General features: G+C 38.3%; 2 protein-coding genes across 2 annotated transcripts; both read right to left on the bottom strand.

The window, feature by feature from the left end:
• Positions 1-1089: 1089 nt before the first annotated feature.
• LOC6580638 (protein vestigial) lies at positions 1090-20230 on the bottom strand. Its single transcript, XM_002006424.4, has 8 exons — positions 19335-20230; positions 16284-17413; positions 11735-12161; positions 9636-10028; positions 3400-3491; positions 3004-3200; positions 1680-1753; positions 1090-1501 (listed from the first exon to the last, which is right to left on the bottom strand). Exons 2-8 carry the CDS (start codon positions 16377-16379, stop codon positions 1452-1454), a joined length of 1329 nt encoding a protein of 442 aa, XP_002006460.1. The 5' UTR covers positions 16380-17413; positions 19335-20230; the 3' UTR covers positions 1090-1451.
• A 2799-nt stretch (positions 20231-23029) lies between these two features.
• Positions 23030-25709, bottom strand: LOC6580640 (aspartate--tRNA ligase, cytoplasmic). The gene is made up of 6 exons (XM_002006426.4): positions 25600-25709; positions 25102-25211; positions 24695-25020; positions 24230-24636; positions 23549-24166; positions 23030-23484 (listed from the first exon to the last, which is right to left on the bottom strand). The coding sequence occupies exons 2-6, from the start codon at positions 25186-25188 to the stop codon at positions 23321-23323; spliced, it is 1602 nt and encodes a 533-aa protein (XP_002006462.1). The 5' UTR covers positions 25189-25211; positions 25600-25709; the 3' UTR covers positions 23030-23320.
• Between the last annotated feature and the right edge of the window lie 170 nt (positions 25710-25879).

Here is a 25879-nt window from a genome sequence, read left to right on the forward strand (position 1 = left end):
TGAAGATTTTACAAATAAATATACGTTATTGGGCTAATAAATATTCTGATGTCCGAATTTATTGATGCCATATAGAAGAAAATTGGAAAAGATAAAAAAAGCTGATTGATTTGCGGATTCATTTCAAACAGATTGTGGATTCTGAATAAAGCCCACTGAGAGCCTGCATGAAAACTTGGCTAAAACATAGATGTTTTGTTTTACAACAGGCCGATTATTAGGCAGTCAGTTATATCCGTCAACAAGATTAGGATTGGTTACATTTTCCAATTAGAAACTCAGGCAGTTGCCTCATTTGACTACTTTATAGACATCATACTTACCATTGGAAGAGAAAACAACTTAGAATTTATTTTAAGCCATATAGAGTAAAAGTAAAGATATTATATATATGTATGTCTATATGACATAAATAAAATTAAAAAATTAATTAATAATTAATATATATCTATATAATATAATTAAAATAAAAAAATTAATTAATAAAAAATACACGCATTTTGATTGTATTCAAATTGTTTTTTATTTTAGTCGTGTTTTTTGTGTGTTGTTGTTGCATTTGTTGTTGTTTTTCATTTGCATTTCAATTTGTATAACCTAATTTGTGAAATTGAAATTTGAAGATATTAAACAAAATAAATTCTAGCTTTCAAATCGTTATGTCCAAGTCGTTAACTATACAAGAAATGTTGATTATTATCATTAGTGTGTCTCATTATTATTATAATTATAATTATTATTATTATTATCGCTGAAGTAAATTGTTACCAAAAAACTCTAACGCAGATTATGCATAAGAATACATATATGTATATATATTTATGTATATATATATATATATATATATGTGTGTGTTATATATTATATTGTATATATATATAGGTATATATCTTTATAATTTATATGTATGCGTGTCTAACTTGCTGATATGGGATGCTAAAATTATGGGAGCGGGGGTGGTGGTTGTACAATACAATACAATAGAATACAAAAATTACACAATTTTTAATACGCGAATTGTTTTACAAATATTTAAGAGTAAAAGTAAATTTAAATCCTCACAGACTCACTTTAATTACAAACAAACAATTCATAATTATCCTTTATTGTTAGTCAGATTTCAGCAACGTTTAACGGAATCTAAACTGTTCGATATATAGTACACATGTATGTGTATATGTATCTATGTATGTATAAGTGGGGCTAGGACTCAGCGCTGTGTGTTTAGGTTTTTCTTCTCCTTCTTCTTCTTCTTGATTTATTCATTTTAGCTTAATATTAGCGGAGCTTCCGTTTATTGTTTGTTGTTTGTTGTTTGTTGTTTGGGTTGCCTGCTGCTGTTGATTTATTTGCATTATTTGTTGAGTGTCACTTTCATTCATTTGTACATCAACGAGAATTCCCCCTCACACCTGGCGGCGTGGCGTGGGATAACACTGGCCGCCTGTCATCTAGAACCAGTACAGATCCTTTGACGATTCCTGCACTTGAGCCTCCAGACCTTTTTGTTGTGGCCAACAAAGAGCAGCAGCAAAAGCCAAAAAATAAATAAAATACAAATAAAAGACATTTCATTAAAGCACAATCACAATGAACAGAGGTCAAGCCATCGCCATTGCCATGACAATGGCCAGCATGCCTCGAGTCCTTGTGGCCAGTGGAGTCGAGTGAGTACGCACCTGCCATTGTCGGGTAGCTCGAGTAGGCTGCCGCACTCTCCAGGGCATGTGCCGTCTGCTGGTCGTGGTGAAGTCTGCGCCGATGCCAAGCAAAGCGATTTTCCATTGCGAGTGATATGCAAAAACCAGATCGAGAATTTAAGTTAGAGTTCGCTTCAGTCTAAAGCAGATGCAAATACTTGAAATTGTTTTCAAGTACTTGCCATTGAGTTATTATCTATTATATATACATTAGAATTCGGCTATAATGACGCAGCTTGCAGAGTTTGTACGGTTATTGCGACGGAAATTCTGGTCCCTAAACAAACTGATATGAGCTAATTTATACGGTTATAGCGTCCCTTGAGCGTCGTTATAGCCAGATTCCACTGTATATTTATATTATTATATTATACATAGGATAAACATATTATTTTCTAGCTAAATATAATATATATTTATAAAATATTACTATTATTAATTAATAGGTTTATTTTTAAAAACATAATTTATATATGCTATAAAAATTTTGAGCTAATAAAATATTTATTATTAGCTGTTATTTAATATTTATATACATATATGTATAAATTTTTTTTCACATAAGATTATCATTTTTTTTGTAAATAATTATATGATATTACTGCTATTATATATTATTATTATATATTTGTATATGTTATTTATTCAAGGAGAACTATTTTATGTAAAGAGCTGCGTTAAAAAAGTTTTATTGCTTATAGTTTATCTCTATATAATGTAATATCTCTTCTATACATACACATAAAAAATATAATAATAATAATAATAATAATAATAAAATAATATTATAAAATAAATAATATATTATGCTCTTAATATGCATATACTATCTATAAATTAGATAATTTACTTTCTGTTTTTTGTTATTAGAAAGATTCAGTTTTTCACTTACTTTAACCGAAAATAGTAAAATAAATTGAAACTAATATTATGATGAAGGTTTCCATGGTATAGGCATGATATGATACTGATTGCAGTTGTATAAGACTCATAATTGCCAACAGCTTAATATATAATGTATGAATAAAATCTCTTTAAAATTGCATCTTTAAGAATAAAGAAATTTGAAACAAGATTTATAAAACTAAAACTAACTTAAACTATTTATAATTTCCATTAGATATTAGAGCAAGCTGTCATACTGCAGCTATGAGAGTTTTCCCTAATGCATTTAGCTTAATTTAGTTTGCAATCAAAATTTGAAATTTAGTTTCCGATTTAGTATGAGCATTTAGCTTAATTTAGTTAATAGAGTCATGCTAACTATTTGATGCTTTTAGCAGTGTCTAGCGATCGGGCTCACCTTGTGCCGTGGCTGTACTGCTGGGGCAGGCGCAGCAGGCTGCCGTACTGGGCCATGTTGTGGTGGTAGGCGTGCGCGTGGGCTGCATGCGCATGCGCCGCATGCGCGTAGGAACCATAGTGCGCGGCGGCCGCATGCGGCACCCAGGGATCTGCGGCGTAGCCCGAGTCTGTCGCGGTGCCGTACAAGTCGCTAACCTGGATGGGTCGACGCAGAGAGATATCGTCGATGGGTGAGAGAGAGAGAGAGAGAGAGCAAATCGAATTACAACTTATTTTGCGAATGCGTGCCGCAGTTGCAAGAGCCGAAGGAGTTGGGTAATTGCGGCACGTATTGGACTTAATCGTTTTGGCTTTTCGGCTTTTGTGGCCAATTGTTTATGCAGCCGACACTTACCTGTGGATGCGTGGGGGCGGGTATGGGATGCACGTAATTGCTGTTCCAGAACGATGGTGGGAAATTGCGACTCGACATTGGGCTGCTGCCATCTGCAAAGAGAAGAGATCGAGAAGCATGAGACTCAAACCAATTGCCAGTCGAATCGGCCGTCTCTAATAGGCCAAAACTCGAGGAGTGCCATTCCCCATTCCCCATTCAATTCAAGTGCATAATGATAAAGTGAGCAGCAGGAGCAGCAAATGGCTGCTGAGGGAGCCACGTACTCGACGTGTTGTGTCGTCGGCGCCACGGCTTGTTGCAAATAACTGAGCGGAATGTTTGTTGTCGCTGCCCTGTTCAGGATCATCACTTGTATTAAATGGTTGTAAATCTACGCGCTTATGAAATTGCAAAAGACGAACACGCAGACATCTCCATTATGTGTGTGGAGTGTAATGGAGCTGCTGCTGCTGCTGCTGCCGTTGCTTCTTGAAAATTGTTGCCGAAAATAGCAACAACTTTTGGTTGGCTGACTGGCTGGCTGGCGTCTGTGGCATGCATGCATGCATGCACATGTGCCAAGGACTGCAACTGGGGACAGCCACAGCCACAGCCACAGTCAGAGTCAGAGTCGTAGTCGGAGGCACAGTGCATAGGCGCATTTGCGTTGACAACATTCCAAACTCAATTCAAGAGAAAAATATATACACAACAACTGCACAACTGAGTCGCCGCTAGACTCCTCATCGAGCAGAGGCGACTGCTCCTGAGGGTACGCAGCAGCTTTGAGGATATGCAGCGAAGCGGCCGTCGCGAGTCACAAGTCGCGACTTGCCACGGCACGTTGTGAGTGTGCCTTGAATGCTGATGATGTGGCTGAGTTGGCTCTTGCCTCATGCCTCATGCCTCATGCCTTATGCCTCATGCCTTATGCCTCATGCTGCTTGTCTCTTGGCTGACTGACTTGGTTGGCTGTATAGCTGCTTGGCTGCTTGGTTGGTTAGCGATGCCGCGTGCCCCATTCAGCTGCGCAGCCTGCGCAAAAAAGTCGTCATCGTCGCCAACTTTGAGCATCATTCACTCACTCGCCCCACTGATGGCCAGGAATTCCCATTAATGTGCAAACAAGCAGCAGCCAGCCTCAGTTGCAGCCAGCCTCAGCTGCAGCCAGATTTGACAAACACTCTCCGTCCGGCCGCCCGGCCGCCCGACCGCCCGACCGCCCGCATCGTTTTCACTTTCATTCTCAAAGCGAAAGCCGCCAAAGTTGAGCTGCAGCAACTGCTACCTGTGCAGCCGTTCACCTTTCACCTGATCTAATGAAGTTGCACACGGCAGATAACAGTTAGCTGATAAGCGCAGATCACAGGACACACACACTTGCGGCCGTCGAGTCCTTTGTCCTTTGCTGGCCAGCCAGTCTGCCTTAATTTAGGCCTGCTTAGGGCTCGGCCGGCATCTGCGTCAGCGGCGGGTGCCAAGGAATTTTAAATCGAATTCCTTAAGCATCTAATTAAATGCTCGCAGCGCATTCGAATATCATATGAAAGTGCCACAGAAAAAGAAAACCAAAAAAAAAAAACAAAAACTGGGGGCCCCGCACCACAACAACAGCAACAATAGAAGCAACTGCAACAACAACAACAACAGCAACAACAGCTGAAGGCTGCAGCTGAGAACGTCTCGGGCCATCTACACATTTTCTCTCGATGTCGATGATATTTTAGGAGCCAGAACAGAAGCCACAACAACTGAAAGTGCAAGCGTGCCACACACTCTACACGTGTGTGTATGCATAAGTGTGTGTGTGCGATGCGAGTGTATCTCGAGTGAGCAGTTAATTGAAATGCATTTTAAAACCGTAATGAGGAATCTATGCGGCATTCGGCATTGGCACCGCCAGACGAACCGCACAACAACAACAACAACAGCAGCAGCAGCAGCAGCATCAGTGAACAGCAACAACAACAACAACAACAACATCGACCACATCGCATTCCGGCGACATTTTATAGCACATTCCAACTAGATATATATCTATATATATATACATGCATACACATATACATATGTATATATGTACATATATATACACATACATACATATATATATTATACATAAACAACAACAAATAGCTGCACATCGCAGCTACAACGAGAAAAATCTATATAAATATACCGAATAGTTTTTAAAAGTGCGCACATCAATGCAAAAATCAGTGTCTGTGTGTGTGTGTGTCTGTATGTGTGTGTGTGTGTTAACCACTCAAATAGACAAATGGCCAAAATGAACTTTAAATACCATTAAGTAGCGTCACAATAAAGCTAAATAAAAAACCAACAACAACAACAACTGAAACGTGAATAAAGTTTTTTTGTTTTTTGTTTCGTGTTTTGTTTTTATTTTATTTTATTTTAATTTTATTTTCGTTTTGTTTTCTTTACGTTTGAATTGCGCAAGTTTCACAACTTGCTCAGTGGCTGAGTGGTTTTGTTGTGGCTATACATTAGCTAAACTAAAATAATTTTAACAATCCCATTTGATTTTAACAATATTAGTTAATAATTAGTTTTAACAAGCCTTTCATATTGAGAATTTACATTTCAGTTAACTCTTTGAAAATATATTTTTATGTGAATTTATTTTAGCAAATTCACGTTTCTAAAGAAAAATCATTAAAGTTGCTGCATTTCATATTTTTGTTTGTGTGAATTTTTTCAACTATTTAATTTAGTATATTAATCAAACTTGAGTAAATATGAAGATAAATATTTTAAATATATATAGAGATTTAATAGAGATATGCAGCCTATGCCCAGAAGTACTTGATAATTGTCCCATTCACAATCAAATGACACACGAAATATGATTGAGAAAATTAAAATTTTAAATAATAATTTTATAATTTATGCACTGCACTACTTCTTAACTATCATAGTCACAATGAATATACATTTTGTCAAATCAATTTTGATTGCTAAAGTCTTTAATAATGTCTATAGCATCACTTCATATATTGATGATCAAATTGAGAATGCGTTGAGACAGATTATTTTGAATAAAAATAATAAGAAATAAATCAAACATAATTATAACCTACTATTAGCAAAGGCCAATTGATTATTATAGTTAAGGAGCCAAGTCCCTTTTATATATTAAAAAATTCTTTCGTTATGATTAAAATTTTGTAATGGAAGAAGTTTTAAATTTAGGATGTAGTTAAGCTCCTAGGTAAATTTCTTAATATTTTCCCCATTGGAAATATTAGTATTATACAGCAGGACAGTCCAAATCAAGTACAATTTCAAGTTTCTGGCAAGAATATGATTTCCTAGATAATATTCTAAGAATTATTCTCATTAGAAACATTGGGTTTGTCTAAAAAGTAAAGTCCGAATCTTTCAGTATTATGGCAACGAGGATTTAATTGAAATTTATATTGATATATTGATATTATATTGATTCATAAGAATTCTATTATTTTTTGCCATATGCTCTCTCTAATTTCTTTCCTATATGATCCGTTTCCTCTTCTTTATTCATTGTATATTCTCCATTTTCTTTTCTTTGCTCGCAGTTATCTATTCTTTTCTTTATATTCTCCATACTCTATTACCCGATTTTCTATTCCAAAGTCTTCTCATATGAAAAGGTAATTGCCGAAAGATATTTTACAATTAGTTAAACTCGCATTGTTCAACAATTTCACCTAAATGAAATCTTGTTGTAATGAATTATATATGTTGACTATACCACACCCACACACCTATACAGACAGCCATGCAATCTCTTTCAGGTAGCTCAATGATATTGGAATAGTGATTGAATCTGATTGGATTTATTCAGGCAACATAAACGTGAATTTGCAATTAACGCGCGTGTCGAATCAAATTTTACTGAGCCAAAAATTGCGCAATCAAAGCGCCAAACTGTGAGCCATGTCTACCAAAGCCATTGTCGCCCACCACTCCACTTACACCCACCCACCCCCTGCACCAACACACACCCCTGCTGACTGCCTCCTGGCGAATTGGCAGCCACAGAAACTCAATAAAAGGCAGCGGAGCATTTAATGCGACTCTACGATTGCGATTCCGATTCCGATTCCCATTTCGATTGCGACTGCGACTGCGATTAGCGGTAAAAAGAAATAAAGCCACAAATTGTTCAACTGCTCGCTTATTGGCCAAATTTTGTGGTTGCTGCTGAGCTGAGATGGGCTGAGATGAGCTGAACTTGAACTGGAAGAACACGTACGAAACATAAACATTGCCTGAACGACCTGCTTAGCATGCCAATGTCTCTGTGTGACGACCAAACAGGTGCCAATTGATAGATTGAGCAGAATTTGGGTAATTTGCAGCTATTGATGAAAATTTATGCGCTTGTAAAATTAGTTGGACTTCAAAATATTTGTAAATTATTTATTTGAAAATTTTGCCACATAGACTCCGTAATTTGAAGCGATATGGTTAAGTAAGAGTAGGAATTATAAATATGAGCAACCTTAAGAAATTCTAAGAGCAACAATATATATACACAATATATATAAGAAAAATCGTCGGGATAAGGAATTGTCGTTAAAAGCGGAAACGTACTAAGCGGAGGCTCCTTCCTTATATAGGGATTAACCAAGACATCGCATTTTTGTTGATATAACCGGTTGAACGCGGAGTCTTTATAGCCGGATTACACTGTATTTTACATTGTTTACAGTTTACATTGCATCTTCCACAGTTTTAAAATAATAAAGTAAAATTTTAGCAAGTATGCAAAATTTGGATATTTGCAAATCTTGTTGATTTTAGTATCAAAAAATTAAATATGATTATAGGTGCTGCAATCGTTGATTCTTATAGGAGAATAACTCCAAACCGCTTCCGCAAAGAGACCCATGATTAATATAGTTTTCTTATTGAGGCATAGGGAAATACGTATAGATATCAAAAAGTGATAATAAGCATGAGCAGGACCGAATTAACAAATAGGCCGAATAGGTAACTCCTAAGGCAAAGGACGTGAAAAATGGGCAACCCAATTGATGGATTTCTAGGGCCCCGTTGAGGGTTTTATTCGGTCCTGATCATAAGTCTTCTATTTTTCCTTCATCCAATATTTCTACTAACGAAATTTTAGTCTTCTCATCCTAAAAGGGCTGTTTGCTTGTAGGCTATAAAGCAGAGTTGTCTCTTTTAGTCTGCCCCTCATGAACGTTGGTAAAATATTCATATTAAGAAACTGTGGCTCAGTTAAAGTTTTGGCAACTTGTTTGAGGTTTGCCACAGCTTTAAAATTTGGCTGAAAGTTGTCAAAGCATTTTCGCAAGCCGCAGAACATATGTAGTACTTCGTTTAGTTTGTCGTGTGTTCTAAGCAGATGCGAGCACAAAGAATTGCATACAATTTAAAAATAAAATGAATATGAAAGAGCGAGAAGCGAGAGGCGAGGGAGAAGCTGCGCGACAGGCCACAAATGCTGACAGGACAGAGAGATGGGATAAGGCATGGGGAGAGAGCGAGAGGGCGAGAGGGCGGCTGGTTGAGGGAACGGGGACAAGCATGAACAAACAAAACGTTTATCTTCATTAAAGGAGGTAATTAATTTTGAAATCGAAAGAACAAGCGAGTGGCAAGTGGCAACTTGATTTATTTGGTTTATTGTGCGACGCAATGGCATTCGGCACTGCGAATGGGGCAAAACTGCAAGGCGAGGGCCAGCGGAGGGAGGGGGAGAGGGCGTCGGCTGCATTGTCTGACTAAATGCAGACAGACGCTGATCATCTCTTGTAAGCAGCCAAAGCAAAGCAGCAGACGCGAGGTTCATTTGAATAGTTGCAAGGCGAGGCAAACGAAGGAGAACAATTTCTATGTCAACTGAGAGAATGAGACGGAATCTAATCGGATCATAGTTTGAGTTCAGTTCCAATTTGAATTTCTGAGAAGCGAGCGTAGGCCTACTTAATGGGCACTTCCCATTGCCATTGCCAGTTCCATTCCCCATTCCCCACTTCATTTCGAATTGCACGCGACATTTTAATAACTCGCTCTGATTCCTGGCTAATTATGAGATTTTGGCCTGGGCTCCGGCTTGATTCCCTTGCCGATTCCGGGTAATTGCGAACGCCAACACGCAAACTGACAGCCGGGACAAGTACATGACATGTGCGGCTCTTTTGATCAGCATGTAAATGCCGAGTGCGAGTCGAGGGGGGGTGGGGCGACTGGGAGTGAGTGGAGCCAGTGTGTGCACCTACCTTTTGTTTCCTTATTGCTGTAGTTGAGCGCCCGGGAGAAGTGCTCGTCGACCACGCTGGCCGTGTCGCCGGAGTAGTTGGTGAATACAACGCAGGTGGCCGACAGATATTGAGCGCGTCCTTGGCTGTTGCTGCCGCCGATGCCGGTCAGGCCGCCGCCTCCGCCACCACCGGCTCCTCCGCTGCTGCTGCTGGTGTCCAGTGGCAGCTCCTTGGACATGGCGCCCGTGGCTGAGCCGACGCCGCCCGCGGATGCTGGCCCCGTGCCGTGCAGCGAGTGCGGATGCGAATGGGCGTGGGAGTGCGCGTGCGAGTGCGGATGCCGCGGCGAGTCCGGGCCAGAGGAGCAGGATGATTCGTTGTGATGATGCTGTTGGGAGCCCACCAGGCGCGCTGCAAACAAATTCATATATATATATATATATATTCATTCAAATATTTCATTATTTCAATGACAATCATAGAACGGAACGGAGGTGCGAAGTTCATTGCATTGCTGCATTGCTGGCTGCCTGCTGCCTGCTGCATTTCCGCAACAAAATATGATATAAATTATTAAATGTTAACTCGTCGGAATGTCGGCGAACAATCTCAAAAATGTGCAAATTAATTAACCAATCTCGCTATCTCTCTCTCTCTCTCTCTCTTACATTCTATACATATAGATCTCTCTCTCTCTCTCTCTCTCTCTCTCTTACATTCTATACATATAGATCTCTCTCTCTCTCTCTCTCTCTTACATTCTATACATATAGATCTCTCTCTCTCTCTCTCTCTCTTACATTCTATACATATAGATTTCTCTCTCTCTCTCTCTCTCACACTCACTCACTCACTCGGTCACTCCATCACGTTCTTCGGTACATTTAAACGGCAGCACATTCCTTTAGCCATAGCGAACAATCGATCTTCGCTGCTGTCAGCCAGCAATGTGAATAAACATGCTTATTTTTATTGGATTTATCGCTCGCTAAGCTGGATATTAAAGCATAAATACACATGTATATCACTATCGGACAATCATATAAATAAATACAATATATCAGTGAATATTTTCTTTGGCTATGCAGAAAACTAAGTTCTAGGCTTTGCTGCTCTTTATATATACTGAAGTGCTAGAAAAGCTAGGATGGAACATATTATAGAAATTATAAGTATTATATTATATTACATAGAAATTCATAAAATTTAAATAGTTTTTAAGTCTGCCTTTCATTTCATAGTTTCAATCGAAAATGCAATTTTTTTCCAACAAGCCAAAGTATTATCCAGCTAAACTCAAATCTACAAACAAATTTGTTTTTATATAGTATTTCTACTAAATCGTTTTTTGTATTCATCGTATTATTTTAAATTCCAAATCTTTGTTACATTGTTCACGCTCAGTTTTTTAATGTCATTGTCAATTTTAGTCTTTAAGAGGACTTCAAGTTTTTTCTTGGGCTTCAATACCCAAATTATTTTAGGTAAAGTCTTAACAAAAATGAACTTTTATAAATTTATGCATTTATGTACATAATTTGTTTATGCACCAAATTTTTTACATTTCTATACTTTGATCTTTTATTATAAATTTCAGTTCGATTAGAATTTTAAGTAAGTTCTCAATATTTTTACTGCGTGTGTGCTTCATATCAATATTATAATAAGCATATCATTTCGTTGCACTTCTATATAATGTCTATATAATAACAAATCTATTTTCCATTATTTTCATGGGCCTGCATGACTGGCCTGTAGCAGGAATATTTGAACTCATTCTAATGGTATAGGTAAGTAAAAGTGTTTGACATATATACAACTTCTATTGAAAAAACTTCACTTAATAAGGTCTTCAAATTTATAATCGATTCTATTCTACTTCATTAACTAATTCTCAATATATAACATATTATAATTCATACATTTCTGCTTTCCTAGACTTCTTTATATACTTTCATTAACTAACAGCTGAGACTCATTTCCATCTATATATACCGTGTATATAATGACATTTTAGACCGATTTATCCAATGCATTCCAGCATTGCAAGCAATGAATAAGAACTTCACCTTCCTCTTCACCCGTTCACCTGTTAACAAAGCTCAGTTTTAGCTTACCTTCAGCTTCGCTGCGCGGCACGATGAGATCCTCTTCTTTGGTTTGATGTGTCCGGCTGTGCAGGCCGTGGCCGGGCCCGGCGCCGCTCAGCACGGGACTCATGCCGAGACCGGCGCTGGAGGCGCCACTGCCAATGGGCAGATTGGAGCCGAGCAGTCCGCTGGCCGGTCCGCTGCCGACGCCGACGCCAACGCCCACACCGCTGCCGCCCACGCCGCCTAGCTGCAGGCCAGAGGAGGAGGCTTGATTCGCAACGGCCGCAACGGCTGCAGCCGCCGAATTGTGGGCGGCAGCAACGGCCGCTGCCGCTGCATTGGCGCTCACCGAGGGCGGCAAAATGGGGCTGCAGGGGGAATGGGAGCTGCCGGAGGCGCTCGACGAGGCGGCCAGCTGCACGCCCGAGGACGAGTACAGATCCTGATTGAACTGAAAGGCATAGAAAGAGATGGCATTAGCTGAGCAGTCAGATAGTCAGAGAGTCAGAGAGTCAGGGAGTTAGGCACTTTGGCAGCCTAGATGAGTTATGGGCGCGTCGGTGCAAATTGAAAATGACACAATACGAAAATTTATGTTGATGGAAAATGTGCAGTGAGGCCATTAAATTTACGAGCGTTCGCATATTGTCACGCAGTTGCCCAGAAAATAAGGGCAGCTAACCCATTTTGGTCGGTGGGGGGAAGTTGGGGGGAGGGAGGTCACAGTCCGGAGACGTTCACAAGGCGATAATCACGCCGCAATCTCTACGGCTTGGCGACGTGTCAAACATAATGCGGCGCTCGAGACAATTTACGAGCGCGCTGCGACAACCCCCGCTGCCGCCTCCTCTCTCCACCACCAGCCAACGCCGCTGTGAACGTTGCACCTTCCCGACGTCTGCTCGCCTTCGCTGCTCGCCCTCGCTGCTCTTTAATGAGCCCATTAGCGCAAGCGTTCTATAAGTGGCCGATAACCCCGCGACGGCACATTTGCGAGCAAACGCTTCTAAATTTAAAGCAGCCTCGCCCACGCCCAGAGGCGCAGGCCAATTATGAGACAGCCGAGGGGTTAATAATGGGTTAACCAGCACGATCCATTTGAAAAGTGCAGCGCAGGCATCGACAGCAGCTCGTGGCTACCGAATCATGATTTATGTGCAGCAGCACAATGCGCCAACTGGCGAGAGGGGGGAGGGGGCGGATACATTCCAACGCACTGCCAGCAGCAGCTGACACAGTTGCTGCGACAGCTCACTTTATGCTGCTGCGGCCTGTTTACAAAAAGTCTTAATTTGTTGTCACGCCCCCCGCCTCCGCACGCACCCCACCTAGGCAAAACTAATTAGATAGGGCAAAAGTTGCATCGTCATCGAGCAGGACTCGGCAAGGCATCTCTATACATCGAGCTCAGGCGTCTGCATCTATATCTGTATCGATGGCAATATCTGGAGACGTCAATCGGCTTTAAGCACATAATCAATATGTTGCCGCCTGGCCGCTTATCGGGCGACACGATCGCTGCCCGGCCAAGTGCAGTAGCCGACGTGCGAACAATGCGCAGATACAAAAGTATCTGGGAGCAACAGCAGCGACTGCAGCTGCAGTTGATTTTTGCTTTTTTGGTTGTCTGTTTGTCTGTTATTAGCTGCAGCGATATTTCGATTATGCTGAGCGCTCAGCGAGCGGCTCACACGGCATAAATCACCTGGCTGTGGCCTGTGGGGCAGACGAACCTGCGACATCTCTGACTTCAGCCTCGGCCTGTTTGCCGTTTGGCTTATCGCCTGATCACTGTGTCGCCTGAGCCTCGACGCGCTCTGGCTGTGCCGTTTTGAAGTGCTCGGCAAGAACTAATGGCGATACACACAATAAATTAAGAGAAAGGGCACACACAGACCCGGCAGAAAACCCCAAAAAAAAAAAAATAATACAAGAAGGCAAAGTGTCGACGGGACGACAAAACTGCTCGGCCGCGCTTTGGAGCCTGGGCAAATAAACCGGTCACCGGTCAGCGGCAAGCGATCAACGATCAACGCTCCGGTCAGCAGGCTGGCTGCTGACTCAATCTGCGATTGGCCAGCCGAAGCCAGGCTCTCTCTCACTATGAGCGTGTGTGTGTGTGTAGCTGGATCTTTTTTGAGTTTATCTGGACCTCTTTATGGTCATGCAAAAGCATAGAATCAGAATCGTGTCGTATCGGTTACTTACATAAAAGGCCAATTTCGATTTGGTGCCGCGGCCTTGTATAATTGGAACTTGCGACACAAGAATTTCTTTGTGCCACAGCGACAAGCTCCCAGCAGCCGAACGCAGGACAGGGCCCAGACCCAAGTCCAGGCACCCAGACCCAAGACACAGAGCCAGCAGACCCACAGACAGACGTAGTCCCAGTCCCAGTCCCAGTCCCAGTCGCAGACCCAGTTTCAGTTTCAGTTTCAGATTCAGATTCAATGCGAATGTCCCTTTTGGGCAGAACTGTGAAGCGCTGCTGGCATCGTGAGAACTTTTCTGTACTTGTCACACACATACACACACACACATGCACACGCACACAAAAAATCAACAATATCTTCGAAATCAATGTTAGCACTAAAAACAACAACAACAACAATAAGAAAACAAAGCGACATTTGCTGGCGGAATTCCTTGAATCTTCAACTGCTGCTGCTGCTGCTGCCTCTGCTGCTGCCTCTGCTGCTGCCTCTGCTGCTGCCTCTGCTGCTGCGTCCACATCGCAAAACGATTTGCGTTTTGCGTGAATTCTTATGATTTGTTAGGTGGATTTAATTATACCTACTCGCCATCCCTCTCTCTGTCCCTCTCTTTCTCTCTTTTTCTGTTTCTGTCTGTCTCCCTCTCTCTAAATGCGCTTAAATTGCCTTGCCCAATGTCCAATGCCCAGCGTTTCGAATTGTGCGTGTTTATAATTAGTATGTTTACTCACATTTAATCAACTATGATTAATTAAAAAACACACACAAGTCACATTGAGGTCATCTAGCATCTATATGCAAAGGTTATAGCTACTAACCTTTTGCCTTGATACTAGCCTGATATATGCCCTGCTTCAGTGGCGCTAAACTAATAAACCTTTATATACAGAAAACCCAATTCTAATGGATTCAGAGTGCCTATAGAGCCTTATTATATTATAAAGTTTCATTGAATAATATATATATATATTTTTTTTTTAATAAAATATTTTAATATGTGTAAAACTTGTGCAAAATATGATTAAATAAAGTATCAAAATCAAAATTCGATTAAATTTCGGGCTTTGAATATTATTTATATTTAATATTATTTATATTGCATACCAATTTGTTGTTTTACTAATTCAGAATATTTAAATGAATACAATAAAAAATTGTTATGCATTTTCTGATTAAATATAAATATTATTCAAATTTTGAATTTAATTTCGATTTTTATCCCCTCTAATTGCAGACATGTTTAGGCCGTTCAAAAATTCTATCTGGAACTTACACAAAAGCATAATAATATATTTATATATTTATAAATTTAAAATATTTATTTAGTATGTATTTCAGAAAATTTGAGCTTCACAATTCTGTCGAAAATTTCGATTTTGTCTCGTTAGACTTCATTATGTAAATAGAAAAGAAAAATTGAAGTACTTAGTGACAATTTAAGGTATATTTATTGAAAATTTAATGGACAAAAATAGAAATTGCTGATTTTTATTATTAAATAGAAAGTATTCTCTATTACTTTGATTCTCTATTCTATGTTCTAATGATTTCTTATTGTCTCTCAATTCAAATTGCATATTGCACAAATAAATTTTTTTTAAAAGTATGGGTTTTCCATAATTTATTATCATAATTATTTTTTTTTTTTTTTATGCTAAACGAAAAAATATTGAGTCAGATCTAAGTAGTTCTGTCTGTCAATTTCTATGAAAGCTAATTTCATAATAATTTAATAAATCTTAAATTGTTTGATTTAATAGATTATTGTGCAATAAATTTATCCTTTATATACTCAAAATTATCGTTCTTATAATATTTAAAATATTTTAAAATTTTAATATGTTCATTTTAACACTCTTTATTTCTTATAAACTTTGTTTTATATTGGCCTTGAATGAGACTATTGACCTGCTTATTTCTTATCGAAATTTTTGTACCTATTTGGATCTGTTTATTATTAACAAATATCCTAGAATAATTTATATATTAATATAAAGTGATGGTCAGGGCTTACGACTCCAAATTAAAACTATAGCTATAGCTTTCAAGCCTAAAGTATCCAAAAGATAGATAAAGCAGCAAATGGCTTTTGAATATAAGATATGCTGGGAGAAGCCTTATAAAGTAAGAGATTCCCATTTTCGACAAGGAATAGAAATGCGCCAAATCGTATAAGCAACCTAATGGTAAGTCAAGTATGTTAATCAAGGATAGTTTTGTAGCATACGGTAAAAGTCTTTGGATGAACATATGGTATAAGGCACAGGGTATAGGGCATAGGGTGTACAGGTCTTATATTTTATATGGAATGTTATTATTATATAGCTAAGAGTTAAAAGTGAAGAGTCAAGACAACTTACCCTCTCATATTGATAAAATGAACGACTTGGTCCTGCGCGCCCATACAGATATGGATAATAGGCACCGTACATAACTTCTGGGCAGGACACTGCCATCGTCGCAGTTGCAGTGGCCAACAACGCACTCAAATCCCGATCTGTCGATTGAAATTTGTTCGCACAAGTGTATATTATAATGAACGCACGCACACACACACACACACAGAGAGCAAGAGCGAGAGAGAGAGACAGAGATGCACACACGCACAACACTAATCACAGTAATCACAGTTTTCCGCGAGCTTTTGCCACAAATTTTCAGTTTTCCTTTTTGCTTTGACAGCCAATTGCTATTCCAATTGCCGTTGGCCGTTTACTGTTTGCAGTTTTTTCTGTTTCTGTTTCTGTTTCTGTTTTTGGAATCAGTTTTGGTCGCGCCCAGGCCTTAGCCACAGCTCGGTCTCTAGGCCGACAAAGACGAGAGAGCGAAAGAAACAAAAGATCAACTCTTAAACTATATTCGCCGTGGAAGTGGGATGAGGCGCAGTTGAGAGAGATGGGGTACAGAGTAATTATAAGACCGGTTCTCTCTAGTCGACTTGCAGTATATGCGTGCTCTGTTGTTGTGTTTGTATTTGTTACTGTATTTGTTATTGTAGTTGTGTTTGTCTTTTTTGCCAACTCCGTTGGCAATGGCGAATTCCAGGAATGAAAACTCCGCTCGGCTAATTATATTTACATATTGTAAAACACCATCGCGTTTGTATCAAGAGCTTTAATTACTTTTTGTCTTTACTTATTTTTTTTATTTTATTTTTTTTTTATTGTTGTTATTTTTGGTTTTCTTTTGTTTGCTAAGCGAACTTCTTCCGATGAATTTTCCTCGACTTTTTTTCTGCAGCTTTCTTCAACCGCTTTGGCTTTGCTTCTATGCGCAGGCAATTGCAATTATCATTTCCACATTGTTGACTGCTGTTAGTTGTTGTTGTTGTTGTTGTGGCTGTTGCTTGTTTGATGTTGCTTGTTGGCTGTTGCTATTGTTATTATTATTGTTGTTGCTGCTGCTGCTGCTGCTGCTTTCCTGGCATCCATGATGGGGCCGTTCCCTTGTCCGAGTTTCCGTTGAAACAAACAAAAACAAAAAAAAAGCGCTGAAAGACGGCAATGAAATGCATTAAAATTGTTGTCTTGCGTGAAATATACGAGTTCCTCTACACATAATTAGTTAACGTAATAGTGCAATAGAGATCCCTCTCAAAGAAATTTCACTATGCGCTATAACGGATCAGCTAAAAATGTTTATTCCTATATAGGTATATATAGATATATATCTTATGCATACCTACTTAACTAATTATCTAAGATATTTGCCTATTTTTGGTATACTTCATATTTTTGAGACCTATAATGTATTTTAAGTACCGACATCTATAATATAACAGTTTAACAACGCAATTTAATATTACTTTTGATACTATATGTGCACTGGTTCTATAAATAGATCTACCGCAAATCTTCTTTTGGACAAGAATTTTAATATTTATCTGAATGTCTCAATTTATTCTGTCATCCAAATTTCTCTAAGCAATATTTCATTGTTAAATTTTCAATAATAAATGACAACAACATATCTAATATCAACCATATATATAATATAATACTATATAGTAAATGAAAACTTGTCAAATTTAAATTGAATTATTTTATAGAAATATTTCGAATGACATTTATTATAAAAATCAAATATACTTTATTACATATTATGTATGACATGATTATATATGTGTTATATAAAATAATATAAAAACCAAAACAAAAGTTAACAAACAAATTTTATTTGAATTGCCATAAATTTATTTATTTTATTGTTCTTTTTTAAAATATATAAAGTCAATAACTGTCGTATTGAGTAATCATTACGAATTCATAAAACAACATTTAAGATCCTCTTATCAATTTTATCTAAAAATTGGTTTATTATTAAAGCAAAATCAGATACTTTGAACTGAGGAGGTAAAACTATTTTGGAAATTTTAAAGAGAATTAAAAAGTTGCAGCTAAATTATAAATTATTTATTATATAAAACAAATATATTTAAACGGCTTGCCATATCTTATAAAAACTAAACATATTTATGTTGTATAAGAATTCAATTTAGTATAGAGTAAAATAAATTCGAAAAATATAAATAGTCTATTCTCTATAGTTTCCTACTTTAATTGCTCAAATATCTTCTAAAACTCTTTTAAAATGCAAGTAATTTCTCAATTTAGGGAAATGCTTAAAAGCAATTTATCATATATATTTATATATCAATATCTATACATATGTATATAGTTATTTATATACATAAAACAAGCCTACAGTGATGCTAATTCCATTGGGCATATTCAAATGAACCTGAATGAACATAAAACATGAATTCTACAACTGGATAAATCTATCACTAATCACTCAGCTTTAGGTGTATTCGTTTTAATTCAAACTGTCAGTTTTATACATATACTCAAACTAAATATTAGTCTATAATTATCATTGTTATGTTGTGATAGCTAACATTTCATTGTTCACAAGCAAGTATAAAGCAAAGTAGAAATATATTAGAGCTTCTTCAAGGAATTTTTTTGCTTTACACTTTTGTGAAATCCAATTGGAAAATTGTCATTTTATGTAGCAACACAAAAATATATCAAATTTGCAAGTAATTTGCATTTCGTAATTAATATAAAGAAAACATTAACCTGGCCAAAGTTTTATTTAAACTTCCGTTAGGTTTATAGCACATAGTTCTATAAGAAGAATCTAAAGCAAGAATTTGGGAAATATGTACGTATATGAAACACGTCAAATAATAATTATTTTCCTCATGCATAATCTATTGTCAGATATAGAATTGCGATATTTCAGTAAAAGTTTAGCAAATATCTATTTCATAATACCTTCTCCACACTCAGTGTAAATATCATTCTATGCCTAAGCTTGTCAATATAGATTTTGATTGATATCTATATATAACTTCCATCCCATATATGTATATTATTATACATTATCAAAGATTTCTATATACTTACTCTTTAAACAGGTAAAATTTAATCCAATTCGTGAAAAATGTTTTGCTCTGCGAGCTGTTCTCAATTTGTTTCTGTTTCATGCACTTTCTAAATAAGCAGAAATATTTATGTATATTTATAGATATATATGCATATAGATATATATATGTATATTCCTTTGATTCGTATTGGTACTGTGTAGGAGAAACACTGTGGGATTTGTTTGATTCACATTTGGTTAGATTTGCACAGACATTGACGGTTTAATGCCGTCGTTAAAGCACGCGTTTTGCGTTTGGCTTGCAGTTAATTTAAATAGTAATTAAATTTATAAGCACCGGAATTTACACGTGAATATTTAAGATTTTAACGCTGCTTTTATGGCTGCGACGGAAGCTAGATCGCAGAGGGGAACGGGGGCGGGGTAAGCGGGACAGGGGAACGGGCAAGGGAACGAGATCTGAACGCGAAGCGTACACAAAAACATTTGCTCGCGCACTCAATGAAAATATTTTCGCTAAATCCACAAATGCCAAATTCCATAAATTCTTGCGACTCGGCAGCGCGGCAAACGGCGACGGAGACTGCGACGTAGACTGTGTCGGAGATGGTGGAGACAAACGGCCGATGCTCGCAATCGCAATCGCATTCGCATTCACAATCACATACACATTCACAATTAGTTTACGTTACGTCTGCAGCATTAGTTTAGCTCCAAGTGAAGGTGGAAGATGCATTGACGACGGCGAGGGCGTCGCCGATTTCGAATAAATCTTTTAATTACACTCAAACCGAATTGCATTTGCTGCGATCGCTCACTTTTTGGCTGGGTTTGAGATGAGAACGCGTCGAAGAGTACGCGAGCGGAAACGCCGCTGCCGCTCGATTGGAAGGGAGAAAACAAACTGGCTGCCAGCTGCTGGCTGTTGTTCGATGGATGCAGTCGCGACGGCGGCAGCGGCGCAGCAGAAGCGCAAACAAAATGGCATTTCGAGCAATTGCCGTCTCGCTCACCACGACCGTCGCATGCATGAGCCAGAGCGAGACAACTGGTGTGTGCGCTGTTCGCCAGCATTAAGCAACGCCCACTTGTGTGCGTGTGTGTGTTAATGTGCCATTTACGTGCAGTGGCTGCTGTTGTTGCTGTTGTTATTGCCACTGCTGCTGCTGTTGCTGTTGCTGTTGTTAGTGTTGGTGCGCGGTGTCTGAATAAACGATGCCGCGGTGTGAAAATAAAATGGAGTGCGTCTCAATTGTGTCTTGAAGTAGACGGACTCTCGTACTCGAATATCAGGAAATATTTGCTCCTGCCCTGTTCTTTTCTCTCTTTCTGTTGCGTTCTGTTCTGTTCTATTCTGTTCTGCTCTGGTCTGTTCTGTTCTGTTATGGTCGGGCTCTCGGCTGCTTGTCGCACTGTTGTCTGATTTTAAAGTCCGTTTCGGCGATAGCAGAAGCCACGCACAGTTGCTGTGCAACACGTACGTACGTACGTAACGCACACAGATTGAAAGGAATTTGTATTCGTCCTTTTGTTTGACCGAAAAGTATTTGCCAACTGTGTCAACAGTGTTCCAGTTGGACACAACGTGACGTATACGTACGTTGTATTGATAATAATCTGATTGAGACTGAATAAAATTTATTGTGCTCTTCTCGTTGACAAGGTGTTTGTGTATGTGTATGTGTATGTGTGTGAGTGTGTGTGTGTGCGTGCATAGCGAACACTTATCCGTTAAGTTGAATAGAGTATGTCAAACAGCTCTCAGTGAATCTTCATCAGGCTCATGGACAATGCATTAACATGATTGTTTTATAATGAACTCTTAATCAATGGCCGACAGAAATAAATTACACAAAATAACAACTTTAATTGTGGCAATCAAATATATATACATTATGCGCAATGCTTAACTTATCTAATTGCAATTAAAGTAACTTTCTCTGCACTGTCAATAAAATCTATTATAATAAATTATATATTTAATTCAAGAGAATTACTTGTACAAACAGAATGTCTCAGAGATAAGCTGAGAAATGATTTGACTTTAAGGCTCTTTCTTTTTTGTTAAGTAAGGATTTAGAAGCAAACGGGATGAGCGCATACCTAAAAGAAAGATGAATGGTGAATGTAGAGAAGATTTTTTATTCTGCTTATATTATAAACCGTCATCTATGGAAAGGATTGGGTCCCAGAGATAAATAGGTTGTTAACAAGTCTCCTCATTTGACGTGTCTTCTCTTTGCAGATTCGTTCTACATAAAAAAGTAGTAAAATTACTCTATCAATACGATTTTTATTTTGTTTAAAACAATTTACAATATTTTATTGAAATAAACATATTCAGGAAATAATCAAATAGTAATTATATATAAAATATCTTCTTGATTAATAAATGATTAAAAATGTTAATGCGAGTTAAGAAAAAAGTGTTCGCAATTTTCGTTTAGTAAAATCTTCCATTTATTGAAAACTAACTAACTTTCTAAAATAAATTCAATTTTAATATCAATTTTACATACTATATATATTAAATTTTTTTAGCATCTTTTGCTTGATGCTGAAGAAACTTTTACCAATGGCTTCGTTTAAGATTTACAAGTTTTCTCTATTGTATTGAAATATAAAACAAAATAAATAAAAAATGTAGTTCATAATGAAAAATGAATAAACTTTTATTGTGCATCTTATTTTAGATTTCTATTTCTCAACTCAAATTTTTAGTTTATATAATTCTATAACTATTAATTCGATTTCTGATTTCCATATATTCTATTAATGGGCTAACAAACCAAAGCATTGAGAGCATTCAGCATTGTTAAATTACTTAATGTGCACAAAAGCAAATTGTTAATTCAAATTATTTGCTCATTATATGATAAAGAAATCATAGTTAAATTAAAAAAGTAACAATTTATTCAATTCGACTTGTAGCTCTACCCAACAGATGTGGCAATAATTTCCATAAAAATATTAATTATTGAGTGCTTTTGAGTTAGTTGACTCTATATAGAAAATTCTAGAAAATATAGTATTTGGCGAATAGACTTTAAGGGAATTACTAAGTTCACTCACTCGCAACTAGGCGAGTCTAGCATTACAGATATGAAAGGCATATTTCAGTATTTATATGTACATAAATATTATTTTATTTTTATATATATGTACATAAATATTTATATGTACATAAATATTTTTTTACTTTTCCAATATAAAGAGTAAGTGAAATCCTTAGAGTTTACCAGTAAAACAGTAATTTGTGTCAGATTTGACAATTTTATCTGGTATTTTTATATGGCGCAGGTATACACAAGTATTTATATTGTATAATTAGACACTTTGATTTCACAATATAAACACCCATCATTAAGATTAGATAATTCACGTTATAGTGTTTCCCAATTTCCCACGCTTCAATTCGCGCAAATATATATATTCCATATTTGAATTCGCAGAAATATAAACTGCAAACTGAAACAAACAAAATTATTGAATGCCTCTATGTACTTCATAGATTTTTCTTCTTGTTTACCAATATTCGCCTATTTATCAGCAGTTATTACGAATAAGATATGGATTATTGCAATGATAAGACAGATATGAGAGAAATCTTATCTTGAATATGATATCGATAAGGCACAAATACATCCTTGAAATAGTTTATTTACCTAAAAAAAATATATCAGCTATCCGCAAAACAAATGATACACAATGAAAATTATTAAAGACACATGCAAAGATTTATTTTAAACGGTTTTAAACACATTCCGACCCTAAACAGTCTTTACAGTTCTCGTTGTCAAACAACTTTGCAGTATGCAAGTTCTTAATGTGATGGTCGAAACTTAAGGACCAGCGGGGATCAATTAGAGTATAAATTTTTGAGACTTGGGAAGGTTGTTCACAGTTTGGAAAGTTGGAGGAAATTTAAATAATTGTTATCGAATTTCATTCATTAAGATTAGAGCTTTTCCATGTTGTTTTTGTTTTGTATTTAACTCAATCACGTTTAAGGTGTTAATCGCTTAGGATCACGTGGGAACATTGACGTCTTCCTAATGTTATCCAAGCCCAGATACAGCATAACGACGCGCTCCATGCCAATGCCGCCGCCAGCGTGCGGTGGACAGCCGTACCGGAAGGACTCGATGTAAGCCGCAATTTTTGTAATATCTGCAAGAGAAAGGAAAAATTAACCATGGAATCGTGTAAAAGGGTTAGACAAATGAGCACCCACCGATGCCATGGTGCTTGGCACGTTCAATTAAGTACTCTGGATCGTGTATACGTTGAGCGCCCGACAGAATTTCCTCGCCGCGCATGAACATGTCGTACGAGTTGGAATACATCGGGTTGTTGGGATCGGGCATGGTGTAGAACGGTCGTATCGCCAGTGGGAACTTGTCAAGGATGTAAAAGTCTGTGTCGTATTTGGCTTTCACCAAACGGCCCAACAGCTTTTCGTTTGGCGTTGACAAATCCTCCTCATCGCCCGTCTCAATGCCAGCCTCACGCAGCATTGCCACGCCCTCAGCAAACTGCAGTATTAGCGGCGGCTCCAGGAACTTGAACGGCTCCACTTTGTACTGCTGCCCAACAGCTTCGATCTCTCGACTGTACTTGTCACGCAGACCCTTAAAGATGGCTGTGAACGTATTGCCGATTGTGTGCAGCACCTCGTGATAGTGATATTTGAATGCCATCTCCAAATCGAGTCCAACGAACTCGGTTAAATGCCTGTGCGTATTTGAGTCCTCAGCGCGGAACACGGCGCCAACAGTGTAAACCTTGTCGAAGTCGGCTGCGATAGCCATTTGCTTGTACAGCTGCGGAGACTGTGCCAGATACGCAGAATCTGCAAAGGTTACAAATTAAATGCTATACATATACACATCCATATATTACTGCAGCGACATACCCTTGAAATAGCTGACGGTGAATACGTTGGCACCTCCTTCACTGGCAGCGGAAATTATCTTGGGCGTGTGGATCTCGGTGAAGCCCTTCTCGGTGAGAATGTCGCGGAAGAGACGACAGACGCCAGCTTCCAGGCGAAAGATGGCCTGGTTGGCTGGTGTGCGTAGATCAAGCACACGATTATCCAGTCTCGTGTCCTGATTAACGCGTATGTTAAGTCCCTCGGCATCGTCGGCATTCTCGGGTCGAGATGCATCCTCAATTTGCAGTGGCAGCTGAGCCTTTGCCTGCGAGATGACGAATATCTGCTCCACGGATAACTCCAGCGACTGCTCCGTACAGGATTCAATTTTCGTGGGCACAGCTACAGCTTTCGCTTGGATGTCAATGATGCTCTCCTTGGGTATGCTGCGAATAAGAAAATTAAAATGAATGAATGATCAAGAAATGAAATTGATTTGCTTACTTTCCGGCAAACTTGACCATTTGCTTGGAAATGATGTCGCCCACAGCCAGAATGCATTGAACCGTGCTGCTCTGCTGGCGCAGAATGAGGAAGCACTGTTTGCCCTTGGCACGAGTCGTATGCACACGGCCACGCACCCAGACCAGGCCCTTGCCCACATGAGCACTCAATTCGGGCACCGTGACGAACTCGCGCTCGCTTCGCTTATCTTTCGACTGTATCATCTCGGAGAGGCCATAGCGGGCAGCGGCATGATCCGCTGCATTGTCGCCAGCCGCCTCATTTGCAGCGAGAGCAGCGGCAGTGTCGGCTTTGTGCTCAGCTTTCTAAACAGAGGAGTGAGAGATAGTATAGAAGACATCAATTATAAATGTTATCAGCAAAGACTTTGCCACGTCGCCGCTTACCTTGGCTAATTTAGCCTGCTTCTTAGCTGCCTTTTTGGAGACCGGCTCCTGCCCAGCACTGGCTGAATTCTCCTTGTCCTCAACCATTTCTTGGAATGCAACAAAAGCGGCTGTGAAATAAATATAGCGTATATAGCTTCACAGTTTTCTTGATAAGCAACAGGCGAGAGGGGGCACGCATCCGGCACTCAACTATTGCGTCACGCACATTCATGCAAATAAATATATGCGCAAACAGATTCGTTCTATTTATAAAAAGTCTCTAATGTAGCGTGCACCAATTTGCATATGTATTACAATTGCAAGCCATTTCTGCCGGTTTCATACTGCAGTTCAGTCACCCCCACGCATTTCCCATTACATATGGAATGGGAGCCACATCCTCTTTGTTTAAGTGCAGTGCACACACATAACCTAAACCTACGGCACTTTGAGAACGAGATTAGCCTTTACTGCTTTGCACTTCATGATTTTGATGGTACTTGCAGTTATGCTTACCAGATAATTCGTAGCCTCTTAATACACAAACGAAAAGATTACACGAGTGTCGGAAGCTATTGCAGCATGCTCGGCCGTTGTGCAGTTGGTATTATTTAGGTGGTTTTGTCTACTCATATCGATAGTTGGCAATAAAGAATATATCTATTCGATATATTTTATTGATATGGCTTGCAAATTTTTGTATAGTTTTTATTAATGATAAATAAATAAAACCTACGCATAAATAAATGTTCAATTATTAAATCAATTATTAAATTTGTGCAATAAATATCATGTC

Source organism: Drosophila mojavensis, unplaced genomic scaffold (genome assembly GCF_018153725.1).
Source record: "Drosophila mojavensis isolate 15081-1352.22 unplaced genomic scaffold, ASM1815372v1 contig_81, whole genome shotgun sequence".
Taxonomy (NCBI): Eukaryota; Metazoa; Arthropoda; class Insecta; order Diptera; family Drosophilidae; genus Drosophila; species Drosophila mojavensis.